The 22,806-nt window shown below is 43.9% G+C and overlaps 1 protein-coding gene across 1 annotated transcript; it reads left to right on the forward strand.

Annotated features, from left to right (window-relative positions):
- Positions 1 to 361: 361 nt before the first annotated feature.
- ap4e1 (adaptor related protein complex 4 subunit epsilon 1) lies at positions 362 to 13,610 on the forward strand. The gene is made up of 21 exons (XM_036535317.1): positions 362 to 590; positions 802 to 873; positions 1,540 to 1,663; positions 2,221 to 2,294; positions 2,400 to 2,521; positions 2,984 to 3,143; positions 3,400 to 3,566; positions 3,968 to 4,041; positions 4,134 to 4,256; positions 4,350 to 4,459; positions 4,752 to 4,891; positions 5,117 to 5,229; positions 5,745 to 5,863; positions 6,175 to 6,468; positions 6,812 to 6,923; positions 8,004 to 8,142; positions 8,395 to 8,647; positions 8,749 to 9,291; positions 9,972 to 10,162; positions 10,582 to 10,742; positions 11,143 to 13,610. Exons 1-21 carry the CDS (start codon positions 450 to 452, stop codon positions 11,301 to 11,303), a joined length of 3,393 nt encoding a protein of 1,130 aa, XP_036391210.1. The 5' UTR covers positions 362 to 449; the 3' UTR covers positions 11,304 to 13,610.
- Positions 13,611 to 22,806: the final 9,196 nt, after the last annotated feature.

The following is a 22,806-nucleotide window of genomic DNA, read 5'->3' on the forward strand; positions in this document are numbered from 1 at the left end:
TTTAGGTCAATGTCAATATCATTGTCAGTGTAAAACTGACAATAAAAAACGACATAAAAAGGATGACTGTTTCTGTGTCTGTCTACTCAAGGTGGGAATATAGTACAAAAATATGAGAAACTTTCAGATTAACGTTGTTTATAAAAATTTTCGAGCTTCTAGACCTGATTCCACAATTCTCACATCAGTACATAGTCAGCAACATAAAGACTCAATACTGCCCTCTAGATCAGAACAACATAGTACAATGGAAAACACTTCGCTGAAGCATACAAATAAAGCTTTGACTTCAAATTAGCAGGATGTGGCGTCACCACGCAGCTGTAGTTACTTTACAGAATGACGCTATGTAATTGTCCAGCTGGTGGGGTACACTTCTTCCCTTGTAAATAGATTATTTTAAAATAACGAAATATATTTTAAATAAGTGTCTTAATGTAAACGCTGAAATGAGTGATGTTGTTGAAAAGACTCTCACGGCTCTTCCAAGTCTACTGTCGTTGGACACGCAGTCTGGAGCCGGAAAACTTTCTGCTACTTCGAAATTGGGAAATCTGATCAGAAGCCTAACTGAATTGACATCCAAACATGTGAGTGCAACTTAGTCTTTCATGTGTACTTATTTAGTTAGCATAGCTAGATCTGGATGGCAAAGAGGGGAGCAACATCACAGAGGTAAAGGCTTGTCTGATTTAACTGTCATTTATTTGGTTAGCTTGCTGACGTAGCATGCTAGCTTGTTAGCTTTAGTTGGTGTTATAGCTGCGCACGGTACATTTAAGAAATATTTTTTTCTTTAAGGAGGAGGAAAAACTCATTAAGAAAGAACTGGCTGCTATAAAGGAACAGGTCTCCTCTCCAAACACGCCCTTGGTAAGTGACTGAGTTCAATTAGTATCACGTCAATCCCCATCCGATGATATTATTAATGCTGTACTCAACTAGCCACTATCTTCAGGAGATACAGTGTATTTTCACCCCTTTGTGAGCCTGTTGTATGATTATTGCAAAATGTATGGATTATGTTTTAAACTGTCAATAGTACTCTATTTTGCAATACCAGCCTTGTAAGATTCATCACAATGTAGTTGGTTGATTACATTTTCTCAGTACTGAGAGGCATGTCGGCCTAACCCCCACCCAAAAACCTATATCCATGGTTGTAGCCTTCTCACTTGTCTTCATTTCATCAAGATCAAACTGCACACATGTAATCACACAACTGGTTGACCTCCCCTCTGGTTGAAGTGTCTGTGATATGTACCACTGACAAAGCAAGTACATAGAAAAGGTCAAAATGGAAAAGCTTATTCAGGAGGAATTTTGGGTCGCATCCTTTTTTTTTTTATTATTATTTTTTTTTAAATAAAATTCATGTACATCAGACCTGACTTAGTTTGGTAAGAAGGTCAGAATGTGGAATTTAGTGTTAGATATACTTAGGTTTTGCAGAATGAATGCATTGTGAATGCAATGAATGATTACTTTTCTAATTTTCTGTGTCCAGAATTTCATTTTGAATGCCTGTTTCAATTTCAGAGACAGATGAAAGAAATAATGGTGAGAGCTGTGTACTGTGAAATGCTTGGGTATGAGGCCTCTTTCAGCTACATTCATGCCATCAAATTGGCACAGCAAGGAAGTGTTTTGGAGAAGAGAGTGGGTATGTTCCTGCTTTCATTTTATTTTGATGTTGAACAGGCTGTCATTATTTTAACTGATGCCAGTGTGTTTTCACCATGTGAAGAATTGATTTGTCTTTTTCTCAAGAACTACAATATTACTGTATTGTGTAATGTTTTGGTGCCATAAACAAGAAAACAGTAGCTGGTTTTATGGGGTCAAAACTGTGCTTGACTGTAGTTGAGCCTACAGTAATTTTCCCTGTGGTATTGTCCATATGTGACAATAAAAGTGGCTGATTTTTGAAAACTTTGAAAGTTAAGCTTGCTATTATACCGGTTCGCCATCCATTTCACAGGGAGACTAGAGTTCAAAGTACCCGACTAAACCTAGATCCAGCCATACCATAAAACAGCAGTCAAATGTCTTGTAATGAAACACCATCCTTGCTGGCAGTAAGCTATATCATGTAGATGTGCACAGTAGGGTCAAATCTGAAGAGAACTCCTGTAAGCAGTCATTGGTAAATAAATAAAATAAATGCCTTAAATACGTTTGATGAGATTTATACTGAAGGGTTTTTGATTCCAATTCAAGGGTACCTGGCTGTGTCATTGTTTCTGAATGAAAGCCATGACCTTCTGCTCCTACTTGTGAACACAGTGTTGAAGGTATTTGTATTTGCATTAGCACATTCAAATGTATTTTTTAGCTTTTCAAATCCAGCACCATGTGTTTGAGGTGAATGACATCTGTGTCATGTCTCTTCTTTTCAGGACTTGCAGAGCACAAACCTCATAGAGGTGTGCATGGCTTTGACTGTGGTCAGCCAGATTTTTCCCAAAGACATGATACCTGCTGTTCTGCCATTAGTGGAGGACAAGTTAACACACTCAAAGTATGCCTTTCAAGCTTAATTTTTGACTCCACTCTTAGTTTATCATGGTACATTTTAGGACAGTTACAGTATGTTGTCATATGATGAAATGAATTTGAGATGTGTACAAAACGAGTTGCTGTTGTTACATGTTCAGTTGAACATTTCTTGTTAGGATATGGGAATTTCCAATGACTGCAATAGTTGAATAAGAAACCTCTTATGCACTTGTTGAATATTCCAAAGCCTTAAATGTGTGTTCTGGTTAAAAATTGCTTTGCTTCCCTGTCATTCTTTAATCATGCTTTCAAATAATGGACAGTCAGGAAAAAAAGCAAAGTGGAGTGACTCTCAATTAACTCATGAAAGATATTGCCAATCATTCAGTTGTAGAATTAATGTTTAAAATCACATCTGCAATTCATTAGTTCTACACAAAATATTTACTACTCTGGTCTATTTTTCTCTTTTAAAACTTTCTAGGGAAATAATAAGGAGGAAAGCAGTGCTAGCTCTCTACAAGTTTTACCTGATCGCGCCCAATCAGGTTCAGCACATCCATGACAAGTTCCGGAAAGCTCTGTGTGACAAGGACCCTGGAGTCATGACCGCCTCTCTGCACATCTATTTACAGATGATAAAGGTTCCTTTTTTTCCTGCGTCAAATTCATGTGCTTTGCAGCTGTCAACATCACACCATTTGCCAAATGCAGTTCTATTGTAGATTGTCATCTGACTAGTGTATTGGTCATCATAGTAGTTGACCTTTTTTGATAAGTATAATTAAAAACTACTGCTCTATTAACATTATTTGGCAAGTGTAGGTAATATTATCACAATTAAATATTTTGTAATTACTTTTTCCCCATTTCTAAACCCTTGCTCACATGGCATTTCAGGAGAACCCAGACGGCTTCAAGGAACTGACGGGGAGCTTTGTGACCATACTGAGGCAGGTGGTGGGAGGAAAGCTTCCTGTGGACTTCAATTACCACAGCGTCCCTGCCCCTTGGCTGCAGATCCAGCTGCTCAGGATGCTGGCCTTCCTGGGAAAGGAGGATCAGAGGTATCAAAAATTCCACACAGCTCTAACTGAAACCAGCCAGAGTCATCCGGACGTGGTATCACAAGATCACAGCCTGAAAGAAAAAGATGCCATGTAGTGAGATCTTGAGCCGAATCTTAATAGCATGTTTATGTTCTTAGAAACTGCTAATGGATTACCCAATAAGATTATGGGATGCTGCTAGTGCTGTTAAGTGATGGCCTCCTCCATTTTAAAAGAAGACAGGTTAATATCGTGATGTCCTAGTGTCTTTGCTTTTGTTCCACCAGTATTCCACATCCATAGCTATACTTCCCTATTGCTTTCCTGTAACTTGTACAACATTTCCTAATGAGTCTGTAAAGATGGGATATTCCTGCAAGATCATCAATATCAAGCATGTGTGCTCCTTTCATTTTCAGCACCAGTGAGATGATGTATGAAGTCTTGGATGAATCCTTACGAAGAGCAGAAATTAACCATAATATCACTTATGGTAGGCTTGAGTTTTCTCCACACCCGCCTGCCATAAATGGTACACATTGAAAACCACTCCCACATGAGTCTAACCAATTTGCTTCTCCTCAGCCATATTGTATGAGTGTGTGAAGACCATCTACACAATCCACCCAAAGTCCGAACTGCTGGAGAAAGCAGCCAAATGCGTCGGGAAGTTCGTTTTGTCACCCAAAATCAATTTAAAATACCTTGGTAGGTGAAAAGCATGTGCATGATTAGGATTGTGTTCACAAAGACTGCTGACTCTTTCCTGCTGACATTTATTGTCTGTGAATGCGATTTCAGGACTTAAGGCCCTGACTTATGTGGTCCAGCAGGACCCCAACCTTGCTCTGCAGCACCAGATGACCATCATAGAGTGTCTGGACCATCCCGACTCCATCATTAAGAGGGAGGTGAGGGTCTACACATGGCAGTGACAATGCCCCCCTGATTGCTGTGAGGCAGTGAAACCCAGGGAAAACTGTTTGATTGTGCTATGGATCAATAAATCTATTGAGCGAGGGCAACTGACTTGATGTGTGATTTTTATGTCCAACCAAACACTTTCTCTGGACTTCATTTGCACATGACATATTGACGTAGATTAGATAAACATATGAAATGATAACTGTAAGGTAAACTGCTGGTTAATTATTAGATCTTGGGCGTGGGATGCCCTTTAACCATGGGATCTTTATGCCCCAGACTTTGGAGCTACTGTACAGGATTACCAATGGGCAGAATGTGGCAGTGATTGTGGAGAGGATGCTGGATTTTCTCAGGCTGGGCAAAGGCGAGCACACCACCATTGACCTGGTGGGGAAAGTCGCTGAACTGGCTGAGAAATATCCTTTCAAGTCCCACAACAATGCCAATTCCTGTATTTCTGTATGTACTTTCTGTATGTTCTGTATGTAGTATTTAACAGGAGCATATGTGGTTATGGTTTTATGGAAATTATAACGTGTTCTTGTCACAAATTGGCATCTTGGGTCACGGTAATGAACTGGAGCACATGGTTTGAGTGTTGCCTGAGCCGAAAACAAGTTTCTTCCTATACAACTCTGTACATATGCCCCGGACAATGGCTGGTTCATCCAGACCATGAACACTGTGTTCTTTCTTGGAGGGGATATGATGCAGCCAGAAATCCCAAACAACTTCCTCAGACTCCTGGCAGAAGGTAAGATTAACAAGGGTCTAAAGGTTTTTTAAAGAATTGTTTAGTCTTTTGCTTGTATAAGTTGTAATACAGTGAAGACCAAGATGCACAAAACCAACTTTGACAATTGTTGTTGTAATAATTTCACATCTTAAAATGGCAATCTTGCAGCATTTGCCTAGAGTGTGTGAAAGAGTACTAGCCAGCAGTTTGGTGGAAGTCCTCCAGCTTCAGTCATTGGTGTGAATGCTCTGCCACAGTGAGCAGTGCTAGCATTATTAACAGCATCTTGGGTGTATTGGGCTTCCACCGGTTTCATTCATTTTCACTGCTTGATCCTACCACCTAGCAATGCTCTGTTTCTTCCCTCAGGTACCATTTCTTCACCCCCCCCCCCCCCCCCCCAAATCCTGGGTGTCTGTTTAGTTCCTGACCGCTGTTTGTTTGCGTTTTTGTTTGATTTCCCCACTGACCACTGGATGTCTTTGTTTAGCTTTCCTCACTGCTATGTGTTTGCTTGGTTTTCCCACCTAAAGGCTTTGACAATGCGGATGAGAACAGGCAGCTGAGGCTGTATGCTGTGGACTCATACCTGTCCCTGCTGCAGACGGATGCCTCCAGCCTGCCCCAGCGTTTCCTGCAGGTCATCAGCTGGGTGAGCCTGTTGCCGCTGGCCTCAGACAGCTGTAGTGATTAAACAAAACTTGTAACTTGTAACTGTTGGTTCAGTGGAGAACAGATTCACAGATTCACTCCTGAATGAGGGTGGCAAAAGCTAAACTACAAACCTTTGCTGTTGGTGAAGGGGCCGGAGTAGCATAGCAGTGTTACTTATACAACTTTTGTTCATTTACCATAATGCCAAAGCGAAAAACTCATGTTAAAGGATCTAGAATGCTACGGATCAATTCTTTTGTTTATTTTCCAATAAATATGGGCAAGTAGCGCTTTCCTCTCTATGCACAGGTTCTGGGGGAGTTCTCTTTCCTGAAAACAGGCCTGGAGCCCACTGTGGTCCTGGTGCACTTCGGCAGGCTGCTTGAGCAGGACCGCATCACCACGGAAACCAAGATCTGGATCCTGTCAGCGATGTGCAAACTATGCAGGGGCGAGGCATGCATGGAGGAGGCAGCGCAGCGGTACAGCAGCTCCCTGAGCACAACACTGCGCCAGCAGGCCCTAGAGCTGCACACACTCAGTCAGAATGAGGGCCTGAGGGCCAGTGTGCTGCCCAGAGATGCCAGCTGGGATGAGCTGGAGGTATGGCCCAGGAAACCCCCCCCTCCCAAAAGCCCCATGCCCTCACCCTGAGAAGAGAAGGGAGGGCTTAGGTGGGGGTGGAAAGCAGGGAGATGGACAATGCTGCGATTAAAGATTTTATTATTTCCTTATTTCTTGTAGCAGTGACCTTACTAATGTGCTGAATTTCGTACACAGTTCATTGTAGTGATGTCTAATTTCTTTTGACCTCTGAATCCCATTTTAAGTGCTTCAGATTACTTTCATGCCTTTATTCCCAGTAGCACCTTTGGTATTTTTGCAAGTCATAGTTCCTGTGTGTGTGCGTGCCTGTGTGCCTGCGTGTGTGTGTGTGTTGGTGCAGATGGACTCCTCCTTGTCTTTCCTGGATGGCTTTGTGTCGGATGCTTTAGCCCAAGGTGCCGCCCCTTACAAGCCCCCCCACCAGAGACAGGAGGAGCTCTCCCAGGAGAAAGGTACTGTAACACGCCACTCAATTCCTGTGTCCAGTGGACTTTCTAACTGTACTCACACTTGGGAAGGGAAGATAATTCAAGGCTCTGATCAGTTGATTCAGCTGCCTGGTTGTAGTGAGGACTGTAAAGGCAGCAGAAACTGCACCGTTCCAGGACTTGACCTGAGTCACCCTGCAGACACTGTGGAAACAGGGATGATTCTCCCTGTAACAGTACTACTCTGAAGCAGGGAAACTGTTAAAGTGAATGTAATGTCACAGGCTGCAGGTCACGCAAGGGTGCCCTCAATGTGTGAGCTGAGCTGGTCTTTATCTTACTCAGCAGATGAGGACATTGTAAACCCTTTCATCAAGTCACAACCCTTTCAACAAAAACCCTGCTCATCATTGCAATGAGAAAATGTGATCTGTGTGATTTGAATCACATTGAATTTCACCACGGAGCCTGCCAAGAGAGACAGCTATAGTGGGAAAATCAAAGGGAAAACCTACAGTTTTACTGATTTCTCTCAAAAATGAGCAATTAGGAGATTGTACACTGTTGATAGGTGCATATATGATCCTTATAAATTCAAAATAAGAAGTCTAGTACCACCTTCTTAATTTCCTTTAACAAGTTACACTGGGGCCAGTCGGCCCTTTTGCATCACATGCAGTTTTTTGAGAGAAAGGTTTGAAAATCAGTTTCATTATCAGCCTCATTCAGGGAGATTTACACAGCCTATATATGTGGTATATCACCCAGTTACCTAGCTGGTTATTTACTGGAGCAATTAGAGTTAAATGTATCACTTGAGTATCATGACAGTGTCCTTTCTTTTCATTTACATTACATTTTCTTAGGAGAAGCTTTTATCTAGAACATTCCACATAGCTTGGAATTTTTGCATATCCAATTTTACAGATAGATATTTGCTAAAGCAAGGTATTGCACTAAAATTGCCCTAGGATTTGAACCAGAAACCTCTGGGCTATGAGCCGTGATCCTTACCACTCTGCATGCACTTTAGACATTGTAGGCATTGTTATTGATCTGTTTCCCTCCCTGCTGTGTCTCTGACAAAGCTATTCTCCTTGTCAGTGCTGAACTTTGAGCCATATGGCCTGTTACTGCCCGTCAGTCTGTCGGCTGGGAGCCTGACAGACAGACAGTCCCCCACAGGCCTGTCTCTGAGCTCCGGTCTCTCTGGCAACAGTGCTGATCTGCCGCACAAAGGAGGGTATGTTCCTGTCCCCCCTCCCATTCTCTCTCTCTGTCTTGCTCTCTATCTGTGCCTGGTAGGGGCACTTGTGTAGGTAGCCATCTTCTCAAACAGAATCAGATGTTTTCCACAGGCTTTGTGGATTTGATGTGTTAGAAACTCCTTTTTTGTTTCTAGTTTAGAGATTTATGCATCATTGTGTTATAATGTTATTCCTTTAATTTTTGTTCATTTGCCCACTATTATATCTGTGCCTCTCTCTAACTTCAGCTCTAACACACTAAAGCTGGAGGGGGTAAGGCGGGTTTGGGGGAAGGAGGGATACCTCCTTGAGAAAGAAGCAGAGGTGGAAACAGCAGTTGTGGTGCCCAGCCCCCTGGAGTCTTCCCGCCAGCAAGACGATGCTGAGAGAGCCCCGCTAGATGCGCCGGCCCTGGGCCCCACTGCTGAATACGAGCAGGTGAAGCAGCAGCTGGCCTCGTCTCTGTTTGTGGGCCTGGGGCCACAGAATGAGCCATGTCTGGTAAGAATCCGCCCTGCGGTCCTCCCTCCTAAGGTCTAGTCTTAAAGTCCTGACCCCCCCCTCAACAGGAATGAGTCACACCGTTCTTTCCCGCTATGCAGATGGGGAAATCTGATGCGCCGCTGCAGCGGTTCAGGAGGAAGAACAAAGCCCAAGAGCTTCCAGTGGACACCAGAAAGAAGCTCACAGACACTTACTCCTCACACAACACCGTAGATAGCCTACTGGACAAGGACCTGCTAGACAGCCTCTCCAGCCCACAAGGGGAGGGACAGACGAGACCCCAGGATACACCCCTGCACAGTGACCTCAAGGACACACTGAAATCTCAGGCTGTTGACAGACTGTCCAGAGTAGAGGGGGAGTCTGAACTACTAGGGGGTGACATGGAGCTTGAGCCTTTCTCTGAGCAGTCACACAGACAGGCAGAGCCCTTGGGCCTTGGCCTGATGTCCCGGCTCCCCCTGGAACTGTGCGAGCTGGGCCACTCACAGATCCTGAACCTCTCCTCTGACCACACCTTGTCCCTTTCAGTCTGCAAAGTCTACAGAGAGGATGCTCTGGTGCTCGTCATCTTCATATGCAACACCAGCAGCTCCCCTGTTGATGAGATATCTGTGCAGCTGAGCTCAGAAGAACTGAAGGTACCGTGTAAAAACCAGTGCCATCTTTCCATGCACTGGTCGATTCAAGCATTTTTCACGTGTGTGTGTGTGTGAGTGTGGCAGGTTGAGAAGGAGGGGTCATTTCAATTCAATTCAATCTTATTTGTATAGCGCTTTTTACAACACAAGTTGTCACAAAGCAGCTTTACATTGTTACCAGGACTGAGACCCCCTGAGAGCAAGCCTAAGGCAACAGTAGCAATGAAAAACTCCCTAATTAACAGGAAGAAACCTTGAGAAGAACCTGGCTCAGAGGGGGAGCCTACTTGCTTCTGGCCAGCACTGGGCAGATAGAATTACATTGAGTACTTAAAGTATGTACTTAAGGCATTTGAATTAGATAGACAGTGGTAACAACAGGGTAATTATAAAATGTAATCCTAGAATGTCCAGTTCTTGGCACACAGTTTGCTTGATAGGCAGGGCAGTGAGGTAGCTGAACTGGAAATCAAGATGTGGTGCTTGAGCTACAGCTCCAGGCAGGAGCCTGGTGGAGGGACAGGAAACAAACAGAAAACAGTGATTAGTGGATGTTAATTGCAGGAAAGAAAACATAAAGGCATAAAGGCAAGGGAGGAACAGAGGGGAAAGATAGATGCATATGTGTAATAAGAAAAAATATCAGGGTCATTGTTTGTGCTCCTGTGTCCCCCCCCCAGGTTTTAGATGGCCTGGATGGGGCATTGCCAGCACTTGAAAGTCACGGCATGGAGACCTTCCGGTGCAGCATGGTGATGGAGACCCCCTTGGTCCAGTCGTCAGTGAGTGGGACAGTGACGTACCATGCCTGCGCAGGGCTGGCCCATGAGTTGCAGTTCTCGCTGGGACTAACCTTAGTAGACTTCATCAGGTACAGTCCCCATCAATGTCCAAGGCTGCACCTGAGTCAACTACCTGTTCAGTAAGATTTAATATTCTGACAACCTTGGTAGCTGGTAGCCTTAGAAAATTCATATGTCAAATTACCTGAAATTTTATAGCTGCCTTGTAATTGGAACTGATTAATCCCCCCCGATACTCACTGAGAGCAGGCGTCTGTAAATAACTTAATTTGCAAAGATTAAGAGTCAAAATTAAAATCTGAGGCAGAATCCAGGCCTGTATGACAAAGATATCTGTGTTGTATGGTGATACAGTGTATCAGTATGTCACCATCCTCTATGCTGTATACCACTCTGTCTGTGCTGTGCTACAGTGTGTTAATGAGCTCCTACTGCTTTCTCTATGCTGTGATGATGTCATTCGAACTCCCTCTGCTGTGGTCTGCAGGCCCCTGCTGCTTTCCACAGAGGATTATGGCAAGCTGTGGCTGGCCTTTAACCATGATGTGAAGCAGAACCTCCAGCTGCTGGCTGATCAAGAAGACTCTCTCTCAGCCACGCTGAACACCCTGACAGAAAAACTCCAGCTACACCTTGTGGATATTATAGGTAAGTGCTACTGTTGGCTGCTCATCTCTGTAATAGCTTTTAAGCTTTGTTTTAATTCCACACCACCAGTGTTTGTACCATTCTGTAGCCTTCTCCTCACCTCACAGCCAAAGGGGATGAATGGGTGAGTCAAACAGCTGCTGCCAGGGCTGTTTGAAACCAAGGGCTACACTTCAGTGGCCGCTGTAGTGTGTGACCCACAGTGAATTCCTATCAGATGTTTGAGCAGGATTAAACATGCTATATGAATGCACTTAATTTAATCATTCATTCAAATGAGTTAAATTGAGATAAATTTAAATGAATTCATTCATTCACTAATTCATTCATTCACAATGTGTGAAAGATGCTTGAGAGGGATGAAAGGTACGACATAAATGTCCCGTCCTTGTGCCGACAGGTATGGAGGGCATCGTGGCCTGTCAACTGCTCCCGGGCCGCCCTTGCCTGCTGCACTGCCATGCCCATACAGGCTCCCTGGCAGTGTGGCTGCGCTCACCTGTGCCAGACCTACCCGACTGCCTGCTCTACCACTGCCAAAAGGCCCTGCGGGAGAGGTGAGCCATAGCCAGGGTAACAGGAGTTCCCCCTCATAGTCATGTGGTAGGGAAGTAACCATGAAGACCATCCTGCGCGCTATGAAAATACGCGTGGAAGCTGTCATGGAGATTGCATGCGCTTAACTAGGAAGGACTGACGGTTTATGCCTGGCTCATTCACATGATCTCATGAATATCACACTGGTTAATGTTATGTTATAATCTGTCCAATGTGTCTTTTTACTTTCTCCTCTCCTCTATCGTAGTATTTATTTACTTAGCGGGTGCTCTTAGCGGATCCAGCTCACATTTCTACATATTCTTCCTTTATACAGCTGGATATTTAGTTCACATTAAGGCAGTGCATGAGCTCTGCCCTTGGGTTTGAGCCTGTAACCTTCTGGTTGCCAGTCCGAGTCACAGAGCCTCAGCATCAGCGTGGCCTCTTCACTGCACTGAGTATTCATTCTTTCATTCATTTATTTTAAAAATTGTATTTATTTGTATTTAATACTGAACGTCTGGGGATATTTTTTGCATGTATGTTTTGAATGTTCAAAAATGTCTTTGCCGCTTAACTGCAAATACCTCTTATCTCAGGAAAACAAGGCAGGAGCATCCTGCTCCTACATGACTGACACACGTTGTGTGTGCTTCATGCGAGTATCTGAAGAGCTGCGGCCTTCAACATAATTGCTCCACAGGTATAAATTTGGACTTAATAGACCATGGCAGGCTATAAGATACAGATGATCAAGTGCTCCAGCACCCCATGTGTAAAATTAACCAATTTCTATATAGTTATAATTTAAATATTTCATACATGTTTGATTCACAAAATGTTAAAGGTTAACACATTAACATGGATAAAAAGTTGATATTTGTTGGCAGTTGCATCTCATTTGGCAAGGTTAGCCTAGCAGGCTATTTTAGAACATGCTTCTTGGGCACAACAAAAACATGCCCATGGGCACATCTTTGAGGGCCACTGCAACAGAGCATGTTTGCAGTCTTATGCTAAACCCTGGTGTACTTGTCGGTTGAGAAACCTGTCTGATGTCAGAGGAAAAATTCCATGAGAGAACTGACCACCATCTGGTCAGGACTATTTGACTGGAAACACACACTCTAAACGGGTCTGGAAAACTCTGGTTTTCATATAAAATGCCAGCAGTGATATAAAATGACAGCCAAATCAATATTGAGAAGTGAAACCATGGCAAATCTCTAAACATAACCCTTATGTAGCATTACTGAGCAGAACCCCATAAAACCATCAGATCTCTGGTTGGCTGTTTGATTAATCATCAAATTCACTTTAAAAAAACAAAAAACACTTTGTCATGTGACCTGGTTGGTAGATTTGTCCTTTGGAGAATCTGGCTGATTGACACACACATACACACAGATGAACTATTTCCACATGAATCAATTTCTTAATGCATGCTTCTGCATTAAGAGCTCCACCAGCCTCAGTGGGCTTAACAAGTTTTAGGCTCAGAATTTCATATGAAGCATGTACCCTTGTTTTCTGATGGGCTGCTACTTGTCCCGGGTGAACTGCCTGATTATTTTGGTGCTGGACGTTCAGTTTCAAAATGTAATCGTTGGTCACTTGGTTACTCTCCTAAGCAATTTATGCAGTCAGTCTGGCAATTTAAACACAAACTAATGTTTGCTCGGGTAAGTTAAGTCAGTTGATCATCACCAACCGTAACCTGAGTGGCATTCTTTGTGAAGCACTGTGGTCCGTTGGCTTCCAGCATCTGATCCCTTGTAGTATTTCAACTGACCAAACATTTGAACATTTCCCATTATCACTTGATTAAACTGCTGCTTTGTTCTCAAAGTCTTAAGCGCATGTTTCAAAAGGGTCAGCATTTTTAAACAATGTACAACCTACAAATCTCCTGTTGCCTGAAGAATCACTGATGTTGATGTTTGAGTTGAATATGGTGTACTTGGGAGATCAGAGTCACTCTTTTGCACCATTGTGTTTTTTGGGGCAAAATGTCAAAATGTATGCTTATGACTGCTTGAAATGTAAATATTATCTCAAGCCCCACACTTGGTATCACAGGACCTTTAAAGTAGCCAGCAAATCTCCCAGCCTCAGTTTTTGCATTTTAATACAATGATGTAAGTAAATGTTCAGAATGAATTCCTTGTGCACCGGGTCTCTCTGACACTGTCAGTTATTGCCAAAAGCACTTTGGTGGAGAATGATATTAATGGAACTGAACAACACATCCTAACACTAAAAAAGGTAACCAAAGGCCTTATGTCTCTGTGTTATGTTGGCACGTTTATTCGCAAAGCGAAAAATGGAACAAAGCGAAAGTTTCTGTCACTTTTTTTATTTGTACTGTAATAAACGTCAAGCTCAACAAATGGGAGTTTTTATATGTCCCTGTTTACTGTCCTCATTTATCCCACTCACAGAATTCTGTGTCTGCAGGTCATATGTTCCTTTTTTGTCCACATGACCAAGGATAAACAAACACATCTGGAAAAAAATTGGAATCTTTTGATTTACTTGAATGGAAAATATGATTCTGTTTATTATTATATGGTTGTTTAAGAACTTTCCATTTTCACAAAGGCCTTTACTTAAAAACTGCAATGCCGTTTGCTCCCAAGGAGTTATACAATAAAACAAGTGTTATTTTTCTTTTTTAAAATTATCGCATACCATTTCCTCAGGTTTTGATCACCATAAAATTTTGTATGTTGTGTAAATAATTTAAAAACACAGTACTTGCAAAATTTTGTTTGCCAAATTTAGGCACAAAGCACACTTCAGTTAGATGTAAAAGAAGCATTAGTGTTTATATTAATAAATTTAATATTTTGACTCTTATTTCCTACATTTGTGACCAAACTATGAATGTAGCAAGACTATTCACATAGTAGATGTTATGCAGTTGAATTACAACTCCAGCATTTGGATATCTTTAAGTTAACAGTTTCACAATTTTTGGGAGTGGACTGTAGTTATAGGGTTATGTTTCAGACCTCTAGAGGGCACCATTGACCACTCTTTACAAATCATGTTTCTCTATAAACGCTTTACAAATCATTAAGACTTGCATAAAGGCTTCCTGGAAGAGGGTCAAGAACAGCAGGATTTGGGAAGATGATGTTTAACACACAGGAAGTGTGTAGGTGGAGGTGAGGGGTTACTATGGCCACCTGCCTAAGCCAATAATGCACAGGGCCCTCGAGCAAAACCTTAATCAAGTCACACTTCAGTTGGCCATCACATGGTTCCAGTTAAGTGCAGTCAGACATGAGCTTCCCAGCCTCATTTCTGACCACAAGTGAAATTTAATGATAAATAAGGAGGGGAGGGGGTTTGTGACATACGCCTGTTGGGGTGAATCCAGTGAAATAAGTCTGGAATCAAAAAATCAATGTCCAAATATTTTTTTCTTTTCCTCCATAACCCTTGGTCACTGCAGACCATTGTGTTGTAATACAGATTAAAGTTGGAGTCATGACTATGTAGTTCTAATTGCAATCTTGTTTCTGATAATCTTAGTTTAGAATGTGAGGGGAATCATGCAGGGGGAAATGGTTCTTCTGGTACCACTCACCATTGTTTTGGGTCAAATAATGCTTTTGATAGATAGGTGAGAACTGGATGCTTTATGTTACACCTATGGGGCAGCACATGCTGCTGGTGAAACTGCCTAAGATGCTGAAGTCCAGAATATAATATTAAGTCAAAGATAATAATATTAATATTTAAACAATGTATATGACTTAACTACACCAACAATAATGATGGATGTAAATAAACTATTATCCTATATTAAATGGCCAGTATTTCATATTTGACTTTTTGGCTGTCAAAATGTGGTCTTATCCCAGCAAAAAACCAGGACAACTGCTGTCTTTTTCCATTTAACTGCACAGTGTCCTCATTTCATTTATGGAAATCTAGAAATTGCAAATCACCCTTCTGAATGATGCCTTCAAAAGAGGCTCTCTTTGTTGTTTGGCACAATCCCTATGACGTGCAGTGATAACTTGCACAACACGCCACTAGCATTGTGGGCATACCGCTGTCTTTTCGGTCTATGTTTGAATGCCAGTTAATATCACTTAGCTTAGAATACTGAGAGAGTTGAGAGAAAAAGAGATTGAAGGCTGATATACTACTGTAGATGTGTCCCCATTCAGGCTCAAGTGCTGCTTTTCAGTAACCTTGCATCATGATATACTGAATGTGTCCATTAATCAAGACTGCATGGTGAAATGATTAAGTTTTCCTCAAGTACTGAGAAATGTGTGTTGGAATGAAGCAAACACTGCACTGGCCAAGTGTGCCATTGTTGCTGTTTGGCCAAAAGGTGCTCATCCCTTCAGGGAATTATGTGAATCTTCTCATCCTTGAGTGAACAGCTTGCTGAGAGAATAGTTTTGACCATTCCATATCCCTATGTGTGATCATGGTCTTTAGTATGCTTGTGTAAGTTAAGATGTAAAAATGTTGGTAGTTTCTGGTATAGGATTTTTACTGTAAATGCTTACAGAAAACTCTCCCTACAAGCACTGTCAGTGATCTTTACTGCTGACCATGCTCTTATCCATAGTTGCATATTCACCAGAAAAATGCATATTTTCTTAGGGTGTGAGGCAGAGAAGGGGCCTAAAAACATTAGGAGCCTGAAAGTATTTTCTATACCTTTCCCTGTAATAATTTGGTAAACATCAGGAAATGACACCCTGTGCTTTATCTTGTTGGGCTTAACAAGCACATGGCCAGGAGGTGGCCTTTGCAAGGCTGATGCATAAAAGCATGGTAGGTTGAAGCAAACACTTTCTTGGGGGTTCGTTCTCCGACACATCTTCAGTACTCTGAAATGCTGTTAGTACTCAAGTGTTGGAGGCGTAATGGCAGTGCGCCAAATCAAACTGAGGTGTTTTACCATGGTAGTTGCTGCACAGTTCTATGGGAGAAGGAGCCTATGATATCACTGCCTTGAAAGTGGTTTCCTCCAGGTGGTGCAAGTAACATAATCACTGCAGCACTGCTCACTAGAATAGCACATTAACATGCAGAAATCTGCATTCAAAGTGAAAGGATCAAAGCAATTAGCCTCTTAGTGCTAACTGTGTGAGGTGCATTACAGCTAATGGTGCTGTGTAGGAAACATAGGGTAATTGGCTTCTGCAAACATCCCCCCCACACACACTTTAACTGGTGGACATTGAACTATCTCAAACTGAAAAAAAGATTTTGATGTATAGGTTGTGGGTTTTTGAAAGAAATCCACCCTCTCGATGCGAGAGTTTCCCTGAGTGATCAACGCTGCCTGCTTTGCACCAACTCGGTGGGGGCGACAACAGAATATAGCGATCACTTTGCAATAATGTGTAGCAAATGAAACGATGAATTTCGACTGGGTTTTTTTAATGGAGGAGATGAACACATACAGCTAAAAACTACAGGTTCTATGTATAGAGGTTATGCACGTGATGTCACAGCAGGCAGAGTCAGTGCGGGTTACACCCACTGAGTGGCAGAAAGACTTAGGCCTACTGAGTGGCAGCGTTAGCGTTCAGCTTGAATGCCGCGAAAAAAAAAACACATCTAAAATGGGAAAGCTGTTGTGCGAATGACTGTACAAATAGATTCAACAAGCTATCTTTTTACAGACTGCCGAAATTTAAAGAAAAGAGAAGCAAATGGATCGCTGCGATTCACAGAAACAACTGGAATCCAGGCACCGAAACGTGTAGCTTAGTTTTCCAAATAAAAGTTGTAATGAAATAAAACTATTTGTGCAAACCTGTCCACCCGCGTGCGCGAAAATTTAAAAAGTCACCTCGGAGAATTTACTTCAGAGCAGCGATCTTTAATACCACAAAATGTCACATATTGTGAAAATGGCACTTGACAGCACCACTCAAAGGCGTCATCGTACATCGTCGAGAAGAGCGACTTACAAGCAGCTTTTTATGCTTTTACACAGGAGCAGTGTAAGGCGTTTTTCATTTACTTTTTCATCATTAATGTTTTAGAAATCAGCATGCTTTACTTAGCTGACTGTCAACCTGAGGTAAAACGAAAAACTAACGTTACGTAACGAGCCAATTTATTGGTTGGCTTAACCAAGTTGACTACACCTCCGATAACCTTATAAGCATTGTGGATATTGTGGATATTGATACAGTTACAGTTTTATCACTTCTGACATAACGAGTAAAACAACAAAAGGCTTAAACAACCAGGAACAGATCAGTTTGCAGAGTGTCAGTCAACTGAAGTTTAATTAAAAGCCAGTAACTAGAACATTTCACATTTTTAATAATAATTATTAGTCAATCAATTTCAGTGTAGCTATTCAGATTTCCTTTTTACATCAGAGAAAATATTATCTAAATGAAACTCCTCAAACTAAAACTATATACAACCATTTATTTACAGACTTTAAGTCCAACATCCAACTGCTGCCTGAATACAGCTGTTCCCATCCTGCAGCTGTACTTCAGTGATGGAGACCTGAAACCAGATCTCTGCCTGTAACGGCAGACCATCACTGCCCTCACTGCAGCACTGAGGTCTGACTCTGACCATGGATGGCAGAGACACATTGAGGTGCTTTTCTTTCTGTATTGGCTTGCCCATGCAGCATCTTACCCTGTGGTGTCCAGGGCTTTTGATATGCCTAAATCCACTGTTCATGACATCACCCACCGGATCTGCAAGGCTATCCTGGCCATTCTCCGGAGGGTGATTTCACTTCCTGCTCATGAGGACCTGGAAGCGGTGGGCGCTAGTTTTGCACAACTGGCTGGGTTCCATTCAGCTGCATTCAGTGTGGCTGTCGGGGCCATAGATGGCTGCCACATCTGCATCAAGCCACCTGCGGCTAATGCAGCCTGGTATTTGAACAGAAAATTGTTTTATTCAGTCCAGATGCAGGCCATCTGCGACCACCAGGCCAAATTTATTGATGTTTTTGTTGGGTACCCTGGCTCAGTACACGATGCAAGAATTTTGAAAAACAGCCCTGTTTAGACAGGTGGCCTGTACCCACCAGAACCCTGTACAGGCCTGCTACAACAGCAGGCACTCTCAGGCCAGGAACATAATTGAGAGGGCATTTGGTATGCTGAAGGCAAGGTGGCGTTCCATTTTCTTTAAAGCCTTGGAGGTCAGCCCTGCTTTTGTGCCAGAAGTTGTGGCGTGTTGCGCCGTCCTCCACAACCTCTGCATTGCCAACGGGGACATTGTCGAGCCGGAGGCTGACAATGGAGAGGAAGACGATGGTCCTGCAGACGTGAGGGATGTAGAGATGAGGCCTGGCGAGAACGCGCGGGACAATCTGGCTGTAGCTGTCTCTGCTCCAGACCACTGCGTGCCAGCACTTCAAGAGCATGACTACCTGTAAATAATTAATTATTTATTCACAACATTATTTATAAATCAGTTCTAAATATTTAATCACATAAGTATGTGCCAATCAGTTCAGATTATTTGTCAGGTGTTATAGTTCCCTATTATATTCCAAATTTGCCTTTGTATAATAAACTGTGTTCTTTTAGCGTGGCGACACTCCCTTTTAATTGTGTTGCAGTATCCCTTCCGTGATGGTATAATTACACCGACATTAAATCTAGAATTCATTGTCTGTATTTCTTTTGGTTATGTTTGTCATTCCCAAGGAGGTCTTGCTTTCTCAACCAAATAATCCATTTCACTTTGTTTGGCTCTCTGATATATCAGTGGTACACATTGTTTTAATGCCTCTTTTTTATTTGTATGTGTTTGTCATTTGACACTGACATTTAGGCTATACAATGTCTTCCAATATCTTATACCACCTCACCTTTTTTCAAAGAAGAAAAGGTATGTTGGGTGGAGGCACTCTGTCAGAACTCAGGCAGAGACTCAAGCGCAGACAGAGACAACCGGGCACACGGGTTTATTAAGTCCAGAGGGCAATCCAGAAACGAAGTCAAGGCAGGCAGAGTAAAAAAACCAGAGCAGACACGGCGACCAAAACCACAGGGCAGGAACGAGGAGCGAAGTCGGGAAAAGAAAACAGAACCAGCAGGCAGACACAATGAAAAGGCAAACAGCAAGTAATGACACAGCGAACCGGGACAAACCAGCAACGAGACAAGACACAAGCAGGACTAAATAGGGCAAGGCTGATGAGAAGACGGGATGCAGGTGAAGACAGTCAGGCAATCAGGTGGGCGGTGACAGGGCAGAGAGCAGGGCAGGGCTGGAACACAGGGAAAAACAAAAGCACATGGCCAAGGGAAAACAAAACAACCGGCTAAGACACCGCAGTCCTGACACACTCATACTATTTTCTAAATCAGATACACATCTAATAACTTTTGTAAAAGCCTTGAGGCAGTGTGGTTACAAAAATATATTAATTTTTATTTATTAATGTTTCCAACAAGAGAAGGAATCTTTCCCCTCTCTCCCTCGTCTCTCTTTCTCTGCTCTCCTCCCTCTCCTGTGCCTCTCGTTCCCGCCTCTCCTCTCCCTCCAGGGCCTCCCTCTCCCTCTCCCTCTCTCTATCTCCCTCTCCTCCATCTCCCTGATTACCTCTACTAGGTCAGGAAGAGCCGTGCTCTTCCTTTTTCTAGAGATCTAGCTACAGCTGGCTGAGGGTGGCGAGGCAACAGCAGCACCCTGGCTGGATGAGGCAATGAGGGTAGGAGGGCTTACCGATGGCCCCTATTGACCCCTATTGCCTCATCCATGGCAGCATACCATTTCCAGGATGCTGCTGTTACCTCACCACCGTCTGTACTGACACCCGTTGGCAGACTGCGGAGTTCCTACAAAACATTAGCAAAATATTATTTGATTCAAATAATTAACAAGGTTCTAACAGCCGTTTCACAACTGTAAATGCACATATTGAATTATGGGATAGCGTAGTGTAGTACGTTTGCATACTTCGGATGTAGTAGGTCATCCGGGTACCGTTCGACTACTATTGTTTGTGAGATAACTGCAGCTTGATAGGACTGTAAGGCACTAGTCGTGTTTATTGTCGGGAGGTAAACCGACAGTTGCCGCCGCGTTGAGCGCCGCGTTTGAGAATTAATTGCTGAATGGCTGCTGCTGCCGAGCTCGCGGGGTCCGTGGCTGTTCTGGATTGTCTTGATTAGCAGGAGCAAAAGCACGACAATTCAGGCAGTCGGGGGGACGGAATGCTCGGGAAAGAAACGCTTTGTGCTGCAGGTTTTACAGGGGATATTATTTTTTTGGTTTGGTTTAGTTTTCTTTGGTGTTTGTTTTTTTTTTCGGTTTGGATTTTGGTTACTGTTTTCGGCCGGGTTTTCTTTTCGGTTGGGGAATATTTTTTGGTTAAGTTTGGTTTTGTTTCTTTTGTGTTTTGGGGAGAGATCCCAGGAGGGGATCTCTTTCAATAGGTGCGGGAGTGAGGAGTGAGTGACGGCGGATAGCTGCAGATCTGGACCGCTTCCAGGAGTGACGCCCGGGGCAGGCAAAGCAGCGGAAGCCGGCGGGAGAAGAGAAGCGAGGCTGGAGCGGCGGCACCCCAGGCTGGGCAGGAGGTGAATCGGGGCGGTGCCCCTGTGCAGTAAGGAACGTGACTGGCCGTGTTGCCACTTGTGTGTGTGCGATCCTGATTGCAGTCTGCCCAGCGTAGCGGAGTGGGTGATTCGTGCCACTGTGTTCCTTTTCCCCCAGCGCGGCCATAACGCTTGCTCCGGAGCTGCGTGAGAAGGATGAGTGGCAAACAACAGCGTCGGGAGGGAGCGGTCTGGACCAAGGGCATCAGCAGCACTCCATCTGTTTTTTTTTTTTTTGTTTTTTTTTATTTTGGGACGCAAGCGGAGCCTGGCATAGTGGCACGGGCGAAGTTGCATCCCATCCTTTGTTTTTTTTTGCGCGCGTGTGTGTGTGAGAACCCACTCCTCCTTGGCGGGTGGTACCCCCCTTGGGTGGCCGAGAGGGGTCTCGTTTCTGCCACCAGGGCCGGCGCTGGAGGCGAGTCTGGGGGGGTCACGGTGTGGAGTGTGTGTGTGTGCACGGGGTAGCGTGGAGTGGTTGGGATTGCTGTGTTGTGTGTGGGGGAGAGGGCAATCTTGCTCTGGATGCCAGGCCGAGTGAGGAGAGAGCAGGACAAGTGAAGGGCCGCCATAGAGAGGGGGGGGGGGGGTTAGGAGGGGTGGGGTCAGCAGAGCGTGAGCCGTCCCTGCATGAATTGTTTTTTTTTTATTTACTTATAATTATAAAGCTTTTGTACCCGTACTCCTGTGTCCTGGTCGTCTATGGTGGGCGGATCTATTTGGGGAACCTGAGTTGGGTGCTGGGGGCCAACATAGGCGGTTGGGCCACCGACACCCCCTGACATTATCACCACTCTCAACTGAAATTATATCTGACCCCTGTTAGTAAATGAATATTAAATGAGACTAAAGTTCAGAGTCTTTTGTACAGCCGCCCCCAAATGTATGTAGTACATTTGCTCCAAACAAAAGGCAACACTACACCAAGCTAAACAGACTCAAGGTGGATGGCTGTTGTCTTCGACTGGAAGGGTGGGCAGAATTACCAAGTGGGCAACCGGTCGGGTGTACATTCTGTCCTTCACCTTCACGTCCACTGACCGGATGTACCCATCGTGGCTGGGGTGAACCTTGATGATGCGCCCAAAAGGCGAAAGAGCCCTAGGGAGCTGAGGGTCCACAATAATTGCCACAGAACCTTCTGTGACACTCGCTGAAGACGACTGCCACTTTTGACGGGACTGCAATCCAGGTAAGTACAGCCATATGAAGCGGGCCCAAAAGTGGTCTGCAAGCACCTGCGCATGCCTCCACCGCCGATGACTCAGTAGCTCATCCATGGCATATACGACTTGAGGCAGGGATCCGTTGGGCTGCCCAATCAGCAGGCAGTTTGGTGTGACGGGATCTGGATCGCTGATGTCAGATATCAGATGGAACATAGCCCAGTGGCTTCGAGTTAAGAATTCCTTCCACTTCAGAACTGCGTGGAGGACCTCTTCTGGAAAGGGCTGTGCACCAACTGTGGTATACAGCACTGCCTTCACAGAGCAGATCTCCTGCTCCCACACACCCCTGAAATGAGGTGCAGCAGGGGGATTGAAATGGAAGTGGATTTTGTATACAGCCAGGAACCGCTGAAGATCTGAAAACATTGCCGCAAATGCCCCGCACAACTCTCTCTCCCCCTCTAAAGTTAGTCCCCTGGTCTGAATAAAGCTCAGCGGGTGTTCCCCTCCGGGAGATAAACCTACGGAGCGCCATCAAGACGGAGTCTGAATCAATCGCGGTCAGGATGTCCAGGTGCACAGCTCTGACAGTTAGGCATTTAAATATTATTCCCCACCTCTTCTCCGAGCGCCGCCCCACCTAGACGCCAAATCGCCCGAAGCAGTCCATGCCTGTAGAATAAAAGGCTGGCTTAAAGAGGCGAAGACAGGCTACAGGCAAGTTTGCCATTTTGGGTGCAGCAGGTTTCGCTCTCCATCGGCGACATTTGGTACAGGTTC

This window comes from Megalops cyprinoides, chromosome 8, assembly GCF_013368585.1.
Source record: "Megalops cyprinoides isolate fMegCyp1 chromosome 8, fMegCyp1.pri, whole genome shotgun sequence".
Taxonomy (NCBI): domain Eukaryota; kingdom Metazoa; phylum Chordata; class Actinopteri; order Elopiformes; family Megalopidae; genus Megalops; species Megalops cyprinoides.

What these genes read in the sequence shown, in the direction of transcription:
- ap4e1 (XM_036535317.1), top strand. Translation starts at nt 450, where the DNA reads ATGAGTGATGTTGTTGAAAAGACTCTCACGGCTCTTCCAAGTCTACTG. An exon ending in TTGTGAACACAGTGTTGAAG is followed by an intron (nt 2,295 to 2,399) that starts GTATTTGTATTT and finishes TCTTCTTTTCAG; the next exon opens with GACTTGCAGAGCACAAACCT. An exon ending in CACAGAATGAGCCATGTCTG is followed by an intron (nt 8,648 to 8,748) that starts GTAAGAATCCGC and finishes CCCGCTATGCAG; the next exon opens with ATGGGGAAATCTGATGCGCC.